We start from the raw sequence: 12,203 nt of genomic DNA on the forward strand, positions 1-12,203 counted from the left end.
CCTTGGGTAGTTTCGTGGTGCTTAAATTTATATTTCGAAAAGTTAGTTTCTAACTGCTAAACCTTATTATATTTAGTGATTAGTAGAAAATATTATTAATTATAATGTTATAAAGAAATCCTCTTAATTATAACTTTTAACTACAGGTAGTTTTAACTACTGTTTGCCGGTGAATAGATAATTAAATTTATATCATTTAGGTTATAAGATATTTCCTATCTTGTACACGTATGCAGTATTTTTGGTATATCTTAACGATTAATGGAGAGGACGTGAAAGTGAGAAGATAATTAAAATATAACAATGTTACCATTAATACAAAAGGACACGCGGGCCTCCCGTGGCCGTCTTACCGGGCTCAAAGAGAAATTGAACAACTGGTTTCGATTAATTTACTCTGACAAAAATTCAAGAAATTTATTTATGTTTCTATTATTAAATTTATCATTTGCATTCGTTGAGTTATTTTATGGTGTTTGGACAAATAGTTTGGGTAAGTGTCATTTAGTTTTTAAGTATATTTGCAAATTAGGTTCTCAAGGAATCTTATTATGTTGTCACAGCTGTTATCAAACAACTCATTATTTTTTAGAGATTTCCAATTAATATTTTTAGTAAACAAATACACTTATTTTGTAAAATTTATTAGTAATAGTAATCCATCTACTATACTAGAGACTAGATAATAATGTAATACTTAATTTTCATGCTATTGCACTTACTGCAAATCACTAATTTACAACGTTTATTAAGGTTTATTATGTTACGATGATTATTATAGATGTAAGACAGAAACATTCAAATTCCAACAAACTTTATTCACTGTAAAACTTTGTAAGTTATTTAGTGCAAGTCAGGTTGAAGTAAAAAAGTTTGAAAAATAGCATTCAGGTGAGTATAACAATAACTATAGAAACATTAGTCCCAACTATCTTTATCATTCAAATAAATTTTCATATTATAAATATAGGCCTTAGATGTTAATTTATTTATTACAATACATTTAATTTTTATGTGGCAAGATTTTAATATCATTTGGGAGATTATAAAATATGACACACTTTAAAAGATTTAGCAATTTTATGGAGCCTAGTAGATGGAATTGCGAGTTTGTTTGTTTTGAGTATTGGACATCACTATTCTTTTTAAATTGGCTAATATGTTTATAAGAGTACAGGAGGTTCTTCTGTATGTACTGGCAGTGTATTGTCATAATATTCATTTCACTAAACTTCTTTCTCTATGAATCCCCTGAACACAGTTTATAGAAACAGGAAACACAGGTATGTTTGTGAGAGGATTGAAATGGGGCTCCCAGATGAAAGGCAACTGCACTAACCTATGTTAAACCAAAACTCAACGTAGCCAGTCTATTAAATTGGCAACATTTTCAGGTTTAATCTCAGATGCATTCCACATGTTCTTCGATTGTACCGGACTGGTTGCCGGCTTAGCAGCATCATTGATATCAAAATGGAGAGCAAATGAGCGCTACTCATATGGCTATGCAAGGGCTGAGGTTCTAGCTGGCTTTGTTAATGGATTATTTTTATTATTTATTGCATTTTTCATCATGAGTGAAGCAGTAGAGAGAGCTATTGAACCACCAGAGGTAACCGTCTTTATTTTAAATTGCTTAATACCAAAATTTTGTTTCAGTAATATGCAGTATACAATAGTTATATTGTTTATAGTGTGTAATGAGGTGTGTGTTGATGAGGTTAATTAAAAAACTCATTCTGTTATCATTTTGCTTCAAAGTTAATGTTTACACCTACCTGGTACAAACCTGGTATCTCTAGCTCAGTAGGCAGGGTCACTAACCACTATGGGCTATGTGAGCCCAGTGATCCGGTCTCTATTTATCTGGCAAATTGAGTTTGGATTTGTGTATATTAATGGATGCCTCCATGAAATTAAAAAAAAAAAAAATATCTTACAAATATTATCTATATATATAAGAGATTTCCACGTACATAGTCACTCATCACAATATCTCTGGAACCAATAGCTATGTATGTGGTGGGATCAGCACTACCTTATGTGCCACCAGTTTCAAGCCTGTACACCTTTAATCTCCTGTCTGCTGCCGTTGCCATATGTCAATAGCATGAGACCACCGTTTATTATGATGTTATAATGTTAGCACACAAGACATTAATTCATTAAAACAGTCACGGCCTTTAGTCTTCGTATTGTTAAAAGCTGTCATGTAAACGCAAGCAACATCAACTTGCAGGGGGACACCTTAAACTGACAGTTTTAAGTAACTAAAAATCTTCATTTCAACTCTGTCATTGAATGTTTTACAACAAGTAAAGTGATTTATCAAACTTTTCTTTTCTCAAAACAATTGTAGTTTCCAGCCTGCATGCAGGTAAAATATATGTGTAGTCAACAGCATGAAGTATATGCGAGTGCCCAAAACAAATACATATTTTTTTCTTCCAGCCACATTGATTTTTTTATAATTTCATAATTAACTTACATCTTAGAGACTTATAATGAGCCAATAAAAGTAGCAAAACTGAATTTAATTGGTATTGGTGTAAATATTTATTTATGTAATATTTTTACACATAAATTAGGTACGGAATAGGATACGGAACTAACAGCTACTACTAATGGAACTTCTCAATTGGAACTTAAATAAACCCGTTATGGAGACGACTGTTTGATTCTCGGCCGCCACATACCAATATGTTATCACATTATTTATATGTATGTATGTTACAAGATAGTATGGGCTTGTTTGCTTGATTGCCCTCGTCTCCCATAACAAAAACTATCGAAGAACTAAATGTTAATGACTTATAAAATCTGAGTTTTGTTCAATGAAGTGGTTATGTTAGCACTGATAACTGGCTTTGAGAAAACTGGTCATCTCTGGTCTGGCGAACCCCAGTTTCTGCTCAAACCATTTGACAGGTGTGGAATTATTCGGACGCGGCACAAATTAGGACATCATCCCCCCATCTGGATGTGTGGAGTTCCTATAGTACGGTTGTCAAGGAACCTACTTGTGCGTACAGCCAAGCTGTGGAATGAGCTTCCTTGTGCGGCGATTGTGACCCTTACGCTCGTTGATCATATCTTCTATTGATTTAGATCAATGCATTACAATCACGCAGAAGTTCTGCCGAATGTCGTTTGAAATGTTGTATCATTACCTAATCACCAAAAAAACTATCTCATAGTTGCTGGTATTACGGATGTAGAAACACTTAATTGAAATTTGTCACACAATTACATAATATTGTTATGTAAAAGTCTTATTTCGATTCTAATTGTGATTTTATTCATGGAATAACGAATACTTTATAACAATAACTTTCTCTTGTGCAAGAATGTTGAGATAAATTATAGTATCGTATTGATTGTTGATCTTGTAAAATGTCCGATAGTCACGTTCGCGGTATAACTCATTATAGTTACCCTTACTTAACTTTATTTTATTGCCTGGTATACTTTTTTGTTAGCCGTACCTTCATGATCGGACTTTACTTTAAGGCACGCGAGAATCTACAGTCCGCACTGACGAGTCCAAATTATTTTTAATACTTAAACATACCTATTACAATCTTCAATAATATTACGAGTCATCAGATGTCCGAAACATGTTTAAAGGATCAATACTTTAATAGTATTTAATTTTATTGTAAAACCAGTTTGCGTTTTCTGTGCACTTTGTGCTCTGACGTCTCTCTCATTCGAGGAGCCAAATTAACTACGGTTTGCAATAAATTGATATTTTAACAATTTTTTTTCCAATTTATTTTGCATGCATCGCACTGAAAAAAAATCTCATCATTGATATTCAATATGATATACTTTATGTAGATTGAAATTCTTAAGTTGCTTCTTAAGTAGTTCATTGATGTTTTAAGTGTTTTTTTAAACCGCATTCGCTCCACAAGCCGTTTTTATAGCTTGGTCGCTTAATGAGAATCATCTCTTATGATGAATATAATATTGTGAAGCAGGCAAAATAAAAATAGTATTTAATCACAAATCACTTTATAAGACATTTAAAAATCTTACACCATTCCCTCTCCTCTACTCGCCTCACACTTTACAGCGCTACACTAGCGCCTCCTTTCCGACACCCGCTCCTTACTTCACTTTACTCGTTACAATAATAAAATTATTTTAAAATTCCAGGTAAAACACGAGCGATTACTTCTAGTATCAATATTGGGCTTTCTGGTGAACCTTGTTGGAATATACGCGTTCCATCACGGTCACGGGCATGGGCACGGTGGCCACGGGCACTCGCACGGTGGCCACGGTCACTCACACGGCGGCCACGGTCATTCGCACGACGAGAGTGAAGCGCCCACGGGCGCCGGTTCGGCGATCATGCGGGGAGTGTTCCTGCACGTGCTAGCCGATACACTTGGCTCGGTAGGAGTCATTATCTCTGCCATTTTGATGAGGATGTTCGGTTGGATGCGGGCTGACCCCATCTGTTCGCTCGCCATAGCGCTGCTGATCGCGGCAAGTGTGATACCCCTAGTGCGCGACTCTGCGGGTGTGCTAATGCAACGGACTCCATCGTCCATAGAGCGCGCACTGCCGAACCTGTTCAGCCGCGTGGTTGGGCTCGCCGGAGTGCACTCGGTTCAGGAGCCTCACTTCTGGACGCTGTGCAGTGACGTTCACGTCGGTGCGATAAAGTTGGAAGTGGCCAGGGAGGTGGACCCCAGATATGTTACCGAGCAGGCGGCCAGGATATTCCGCGAGGCCGGTGTCAAGCATTTAACTGTGCAACTAGATTATTCCCTACTTTGATAGTGACCATTTTTTGTACATACTATGTATGTTAAGCTAGACACATCCGTATTCACAAAGAATTCATAGATTCGCTCTGACATTGACAGCTGTCAAATTGTCAAACCATTTTTTATGAATAGTCACATCCGTATTTATAAAAAATTCATAGGCTCGCTCTGACACTTACAGCTGTCAAATTAGTAATATTTTTTTTGTGAATATGGACGATAGTACATACAATTAAGATAATTTTCCAAAATTTTAAAATCAAATTGATTCGGCAGATGTAGAAAAAACGTTTCTACATGCAAAGCGAATTAATAATGAGTATTAATTGCTCTGTAAACTTGAAGGATACAAAATGCCTTACTGCACCTTAGAGCAATGAAGATCTAGTAAGCTCTGTAAATAATATCGATAGAATCTATAGTATTGATGCTAGGATATCAGTGTTGTATTTGTCTTTTATTCGGTTGTTGAAACAAATTGTAAACTTATTACTGCAATGGATGTTGATATGTTGTTTTTTTTTCTGTCAAATATGAAGTTATATTATAATATTGTGATTTTAAAAACAATATAAAAAATTCATCACAAGGATAAATATGAATAACATGAATTGTGAATTTAAACAAAAACGTTATTGTAAAATTTAATGGTCAAGTTTAACTGCGGAAATTGATTTTTCATATGTGATATAATATACAAGTTTGTGAAACAGGTCACAAATTAGTGTTTTAAATGGAATAACAACAAACGATTGAATGCATTGAGTTGATTTATTTAAAGTTTATAGCAATGCTATATCGCAATTATTATATCTATCTAGCCATAGTTAATTTATACGTCTAGATTAAATGTGCAACTGTGAACACGTCGAAAAAATAGCGACGAACTTTTAGCCTCTATTTTCAGCAACGCACGCACACTAAGACAAAGTGACTGACATACCGCGAGTGTAAGACGTAGCTGTCATGCACACTACAGTAATAAACCTGACCTGTTGTTATAAATTGCCTAACAGCAATAGGTTCTATTTAAACATATACATTAGCTAAGATCATAAATTCGTTTATGGCATGGTAATTTTTTCAGGTGAGTTTTGTATCACTCTTTGTCGAGTTCTTCCTTTATTAAGGTCTATTTGGTCAAAGGTAGCTGCAATCTTTTATGTAGCTCCATTGAACTTCTCAGATTCTCAGCTAAGCTAAAGCCTATATCTATATGTGCAACGGCATTTTCTGCCGTCAGCCAGTAATGTAAATGCATTACTGTGTTTCTGTTTAATGGGCACCGTAGCTAGTAAATTTCTGTGCATATAAGACTCAACATCTATAGTCTGACAACTGCGCGCGCGACCGTCCTACTAGGTGACAGACGGAGACGGGGTATAAAGGTGTAAGCGAAACGCGTGAGACGTGTTTTAGCAATTGAAAGGTAATTATTTAGCAAAATGATTTAAAGGGCACTTACCTGAAACTCCGTCTCGAAACACGACACTCCAACCGTTTTAAGTTTGGATACGCTGTTATTTGATCAGATTTTCACTGAGCACTTTGACACATTGCGTGGTGTTGTATTCAAAGCGCGGTCGAAACACAACTGAACACAATCTCTGATTAATAGATGCGTAGGCAGAGTTTTGCTTCCGACAATTTTTGAGCGTGATTGTGAGTCTAGTTACCTACAATAATTTCGGGCAACTCGTAGCTTAAATCTTTATTTTCCATCTCTCAAAAACAATTTTTATTATAATCTTGGTTCTGTAATGAATGACACGAACGAATTTGCTGGTTACATGTTGTTATGAAAAATGTGACTTTATTTGCTAAAGACAATAAAAGCAACATATTTTGAAAAGATGCAGAAAATACCTGAATGTGCAAGATTTATAGTCTTCTAAGAATCTAAACATCTCTGTCAAATAGAATCACCTGGTTGTTAATTATTGTAAACTTTATTTTATTTTAAGGACAGATTTGACAATGAATGCACTTTATCTTCACAGGTGAGAACGTAACGCAAAATTACGACTCACACTTAGCCGTTATTTGATGAGAGCAAGGGTAGCACACCTTGTCAGAGGTTGTCCGGTAATATCACGTAATGTTTTAAAGAGAAAAGTATAATTTTTTTCGTCCATGTATTGCATGTCACATTACAGTCGGCTGCGGAGTAGGGGTGAAGTTGAGTCATTAATTTTAACTACTGCTTAAGTCAGATTGGCCAAGTGGCCTAAGGCGCAAAATTTGAGATGAGAGTGGGAAGCATGGGTTCGTACTTTACAAACGTTTTTTTTATTACATTATAGTTTTATTCTATGTATGAGTAAAGCATATATAAATTTGTTTTTTTTTTTCGATTATTATGCTGATATTACTGTTATTTTGTGAAAAATTGCCGTTTGCCTGGTGTTTTAATAAAATCACGCAATTTCTTATATTAATTAATTAATTCATATCACGGCGGTTTTCCATTAGAGTCATGTGCATGCGTGTACTACGAACTCTACTGGCGATACTCGAGCATTGCCCACCTGCAATCAAACCGTTCCGCGTGTATGCAGCACGCGTGATAGGAAACATATATAAAACTAGCTGACCCGACAAACCTTGTTCTGTAGATAATAAAAAAAATACTATTTTATAGGAATTTCCAAAAATATTTCAAAACATCAAAAATTATTTCGTAAAAATGCTCCCTGTTGTTATAATGAAATTGTTTCACAGCGGCACTGTCAAACCGTGTGTCACTAAATTCTCTCATTGAAAATATGTCTATACAAAACAAATATTGAAAATTAGGAGTCCATCGCGTACAAACAACGTGACACGTAATTTATATATATATAAAGGGTGTCCAGCGGAAAATTTTGTTTTTTAAACTTAAATAAAAAACATATTATTAAACTCAAAATATTTATTATATTTTTAAAACAAAGCACGTTTCTGCGGATTTTATTTTTTAAAAATAATGTCCTCCAAGTGACGTCCATTTCGCGTAACACACTCTTGTAAGCGAACCCTCATATTGGCGAATACGCGCGAACACAGTGCTTGGGGGATTGCATCAATTTCACGCCGGATATTTTCTTGTAGGGCAGATATGGTGCGGGGATTATTACAGTAAACTTTGGACTTGAGGTATCCCCACAAGAAAAAATCACAGGGCGTCAAGTCAGGCGATCGTGGTGGCCAGGCTATGTCTCCGTACTTGCTTATTAATTTTCCAGGGAAAATGTCCCTTAACTTCGACATGGACACCCTGGAAGTGTGCGGGGTTGCCCCATCTTGCTGGAAATGTGTCCTATTGTTGCGTCCTGGAAAAACTTGCAATTGCGGCACTAAAAACTCATCAATCATGCGGCAGTATACAGAGGTATCCACAGTTTCCCCCTGATTAAAAAAATACGGTCCGATTATTCCTTGAGCTGAGATGGCGCACCATACTGTGGTTTTCGGGCAGTGCAAACTTTTCTGATGACGTTCTCTTGGGTTGTTGGGATTCCAGTAACGCATATTTTGCTTGTTTACGTAACCCCCGATGTGAAAATGTGCCTCATCGCTGAACAATATGTTTCCAAGTGTTCTGGGGGTTCGAAATCGTTGCAAAGCCGTTCTGGCGTACCTTTCTCTTGAAACATAATCGTTCTCATTCAATTTTTGGACAATTTGCATTTTATAGGGATGAAGCTTTAGTTTTTTTTTCAAAATCGTATGCACAGTTGACTTCTTAATGCCTGTAGAGGCGGCAATCTTTCTTACTGATTTCCTTGGATTTCTAAGAATTTCTTGACGCACCTGTGCCACTCGTTCTGGTGTTGCTGCCGACGTAGACGGTCCTGGTGGCGGCCTATTGATCATTGTCCCTTCTTCTCGAAATCTTTGCACCCACGTTCTGATAAGCTGCGTACTCGGACCATCGCTTAATCGCCGAATGTTGTAATGCAAACAAAAAGCACGACGCGCTCGAATAGGCGAATTGCCGTTCAACAAATATTGTTCCACCGCATACGCGCGGTGCGCGCCCGACCAATGACTCATGGCGACTGACAAATCCGCAGAAACGTCGCTTCTAACGTCACCCCCTCCGCAGCCCTAACCCCGCTAACAAATGAGTAACGTTTATTTAAAGTTGAAAAATTCCCGCTGGACACCCTTTATATATATATATTAAGTTAATAGGATGCGGTTGGTCCGTTATATAACGTATTAGAGTAAATCAAGATAATTTAATGCTATGTTTTGATGTGTGTCACCACACTCAACCAGCGGAACGTATTGATAGATTAAGACTGCTAACTGAAGCTAGGAGCAGAGTAAGATGGCGTTTCGCATAATGTTTAGAAGTTATTCTCAATTACCCGGACGTACCCTGATGCTCTCTCTCCAATCGTTCCCTCATGACTGAGGAACGTCGGTCATCAACATTTGGAGTGAACTATTTGTTTCCATCGGCTTCTGTCCATCGGTCCCTGACGGAGCTAAACCTCGGGGACCTGGAGTCTTTTATTTGGTCGGTCCATCTGGTAAGAGATCGGGCTCGTTTGACATTTGTGTTCCCAACTACGATCAATTTCTCCAGGCTCTCATGACCCCCTTCGCATTATGTGGCAAATAATGAAAGAAATTCGCAAAATATGAATCAATTCGTTGGTGGCATACCCTAATGCACCTTAACATTAAAGCCCTCCCTTAGTGAAATTTTACTTTGTTTAATGGATAAAGTGTGATGTGGTGACAATTTTAAAAACCGTACGAAACGATAAATTAAAAATATACCCATGGTGACATCTTACTACAAAATACCCTTGTGATTTTTTCTGAAACCCTCCCACCCCCTATCGAATGAATGGACTACCCTTTAGTTTTGTGCATACCTAGTTAGATAGATAAAAGAATTTCATTTTTTATTTAATTAAAAATATTATAAGATGTAATTTAATTGTGTAGAAGGTATGGCTGATGAGCGTTTTTTACAATTAGATGTACCTAGACGTAGACACATGGCCGGCATTTTACATTAGTTGAATTTTCACACTACTTTGACTTTTATATAGGTATATTCTTAATTTATATAAATGTTATATTATTATTGTATGTTTTAAATTAATCTACTTGGGTAACTTAAACTTTTGTGATCCACCACTCAATAGTACCTACCTATACATGTGTTAATGTAGGTATATAATGGTACAGACAAAAATGACTGTTCAACTCTCAAATTGTTTAGATTTACAAGAGCGACATCTCAAGTCAATTTCCTCATATGCAAATATTGGGGTTGAGCAGGTTATCAACTGTAAAGTAGATCCTGTAAATGAAGCCACAAGCTGAGAGTTTAACAAAGCATACAAGATTTTATGACGATACGTCACTCGAATGGTTAACTCAGTTGGTTAGAATACCGGCACGGAACGCCGGAGGTCGTGGGTTCGAGCCCGGCATCGTTCATAAAATTTTATTTGGATATAAATATAATTATTTATATTTGTATTGCATATATACCTACATACATGATTATGAAGGTGATTTTGTATCTAAACAATTAAACTTAGATCTCAAACAGTAACCAATTTTAGTAAGGAAGAGTTGGCACCTACTGTCGGTTGAACACTAACATTGTCATAAACAATGCTGTAATTCCAATGATTCCAGAGTTTCAGTGGTGCAATATTTTAAAGTGTTTTCCTTACGAGAAGCGCCAATTGATCGCCACAAAGTAGACAACAGTGTGTTTTTAATTTTCGAAATCAAAATATTATACTTTTATATACAAAACACCGTGAAAAACACACGTCCGAAGAAACTCAAAGGTTTTGTTTAAAGTAAGTTCACCAACTCGTGAAGGCCTGAACCCAGGTTGGTTTTCACGAAAACCGGCGTACAGCACTCATCCAATGGTGTTAATTAATGGACAAGATCAGGTACTCAGGTATTTCGTGGTACGCTACTCCATATATCGTTATATGGTGCGTTACGACTTAGATCTCACTGTTGTGGATTGGAAGTTGGCCTGTTCTTTCATATAGGTACCAATATCAACAAATAAATGGACATATTACTCTCGCTAGTACAGAAAAGTTTAGCAATTCTAAAATCAGTCGCTTGGTTAACGAATTAGAAATTAATTTCCGTTGCATTGATAGTACTTATCAGGTATTCACGTGTTCTCTGTTATCCAAGGTGATAAGCATTTAACATTTTAATTGGAACGATTTTATTTCTTTATCTCTGTTATATTTTTTTATTTTTGTACATTCCAGTCATTCAGTATTTAAAATATTCTTTTTATGTATTTACTTAACAAGTTGCTTGTTTCCAAATATTAAAATTAAAAATTCTGATATTTATTTATTTTGTATTTTACTCATATATTATGACAGCTTTCGCTAATAATAGCCTTAGACGTGAACTCCTAAGGTCTGAAGATAAGTCCTTATAATATTATATATTACTAGCTGACCGAGCAAACGTTGTATTACCGATATTAAAATCGCGATACAAAAGTAACTGTTGATCGTAGATGGGTGAAAATTTTAAGTTGTATGTATTTTTTAATGCTGACTCATTATCAAACAAATTAAAAAAAAAAGTCAAAAAATTTAAATAAGACCTACCCAATATGCATTCAAAATTTAATGAGAATCGGTCAAGCCGTTTCGAAGGAGTTTAATTACAAACACCGCGACATGAGAATTTTATAGAGGCATTTAGTAAGTATTGCATAATATGTAGATGAACTTGAATTGTTTTGTTATTCGGTAGATTTCTCGTGGCAGGTATCGTCATGCTCGCTTAAATGCCTCTGCTTGTGGCGGCGACGTGGGGCGGGTCGTTCCCTTCCCTAAAATACGGTCGAGGGAGGCGATGGCTGGTCCATGCGTCATTCTCGTGAACGGGTGCTACTCGTGGGGGCTGGATGATCTTGTTATCGGGAGGTCTGCTTGATGTGTTTTTTTATTATTATTATTTCCTTTAAAGTTAAAGTTATTATATATTTTATTTTATGAAATGCTCACATAATGCCTCTATTTATTTACGGTATGTGTGGATTGATGCATATACTATACTCAATAACTCTTGTGTTTATAAGTATTAATTTACTTTTTTTTTCTTTTTTTGACTTACTCATGTAAGCCTTTCATTTTTTGACATTTGAGTATTTTTGTTGCGTCACTTTGCACATATTGTAATTGAAATGATTTGTAAAACAACTAAAATGTAAATCTTGACTTAAAAGAGTGGCAATGAGTTTCTTGCTACTTCTTCTCATTAGCTCAACCCTTTACGAAGTAGCGGTAAATTCAATAAGAAACAATATTTATATATTTTTTTTGACATTCATAAGTGTCATTTTTGTGACCTACATGAATAAAGTTTTTTTGAATTTGAATATATATTAGATCTATCTAATATATGACTTCTGGT

General features: G+C 35.8%; 1 protein-coding gene across 1 annotated transcript; it reads left to right on the forward strand.

Moving 5' to 3' along the window:
* LOC126965909 (zinc transporter 7) lies at positions 1-5,542 on the forward strand. The gene is made up of 3 exons (XM_050809692.1): positions 1-493; positions 1,395-1,612; positions 4,162-5,542. The coding sequence occupies exons 1-3, from the start codon at positions 304-306 to the stop codon at positions 4,789-4,791; spliced, it is 1,038 nt and encodes a 345-aa protein (XP_050665649.1). The 5' UTR covers positions 1-303; the 3' UTR covers positions 4,792-5,542.
* The last annotated feature ends 6,661 nt before the right edge of the window (positions 5,543-12,203 follow it).

This window comes from Leptidea sinapis, chromosome 9, assembly GCF_905404315.1.
Source record: "Leptidea sinapis chromosome 9, ilLepSina1.1, whole genome shotgun sequence".
Taxonomy (NCBI): domain Eukaryota; kingdom Metazoa; phylum Arthropoda; class Insecta; order Lepidoptera; family Pieridae; genus Leptidea; species Leptidea sinapis.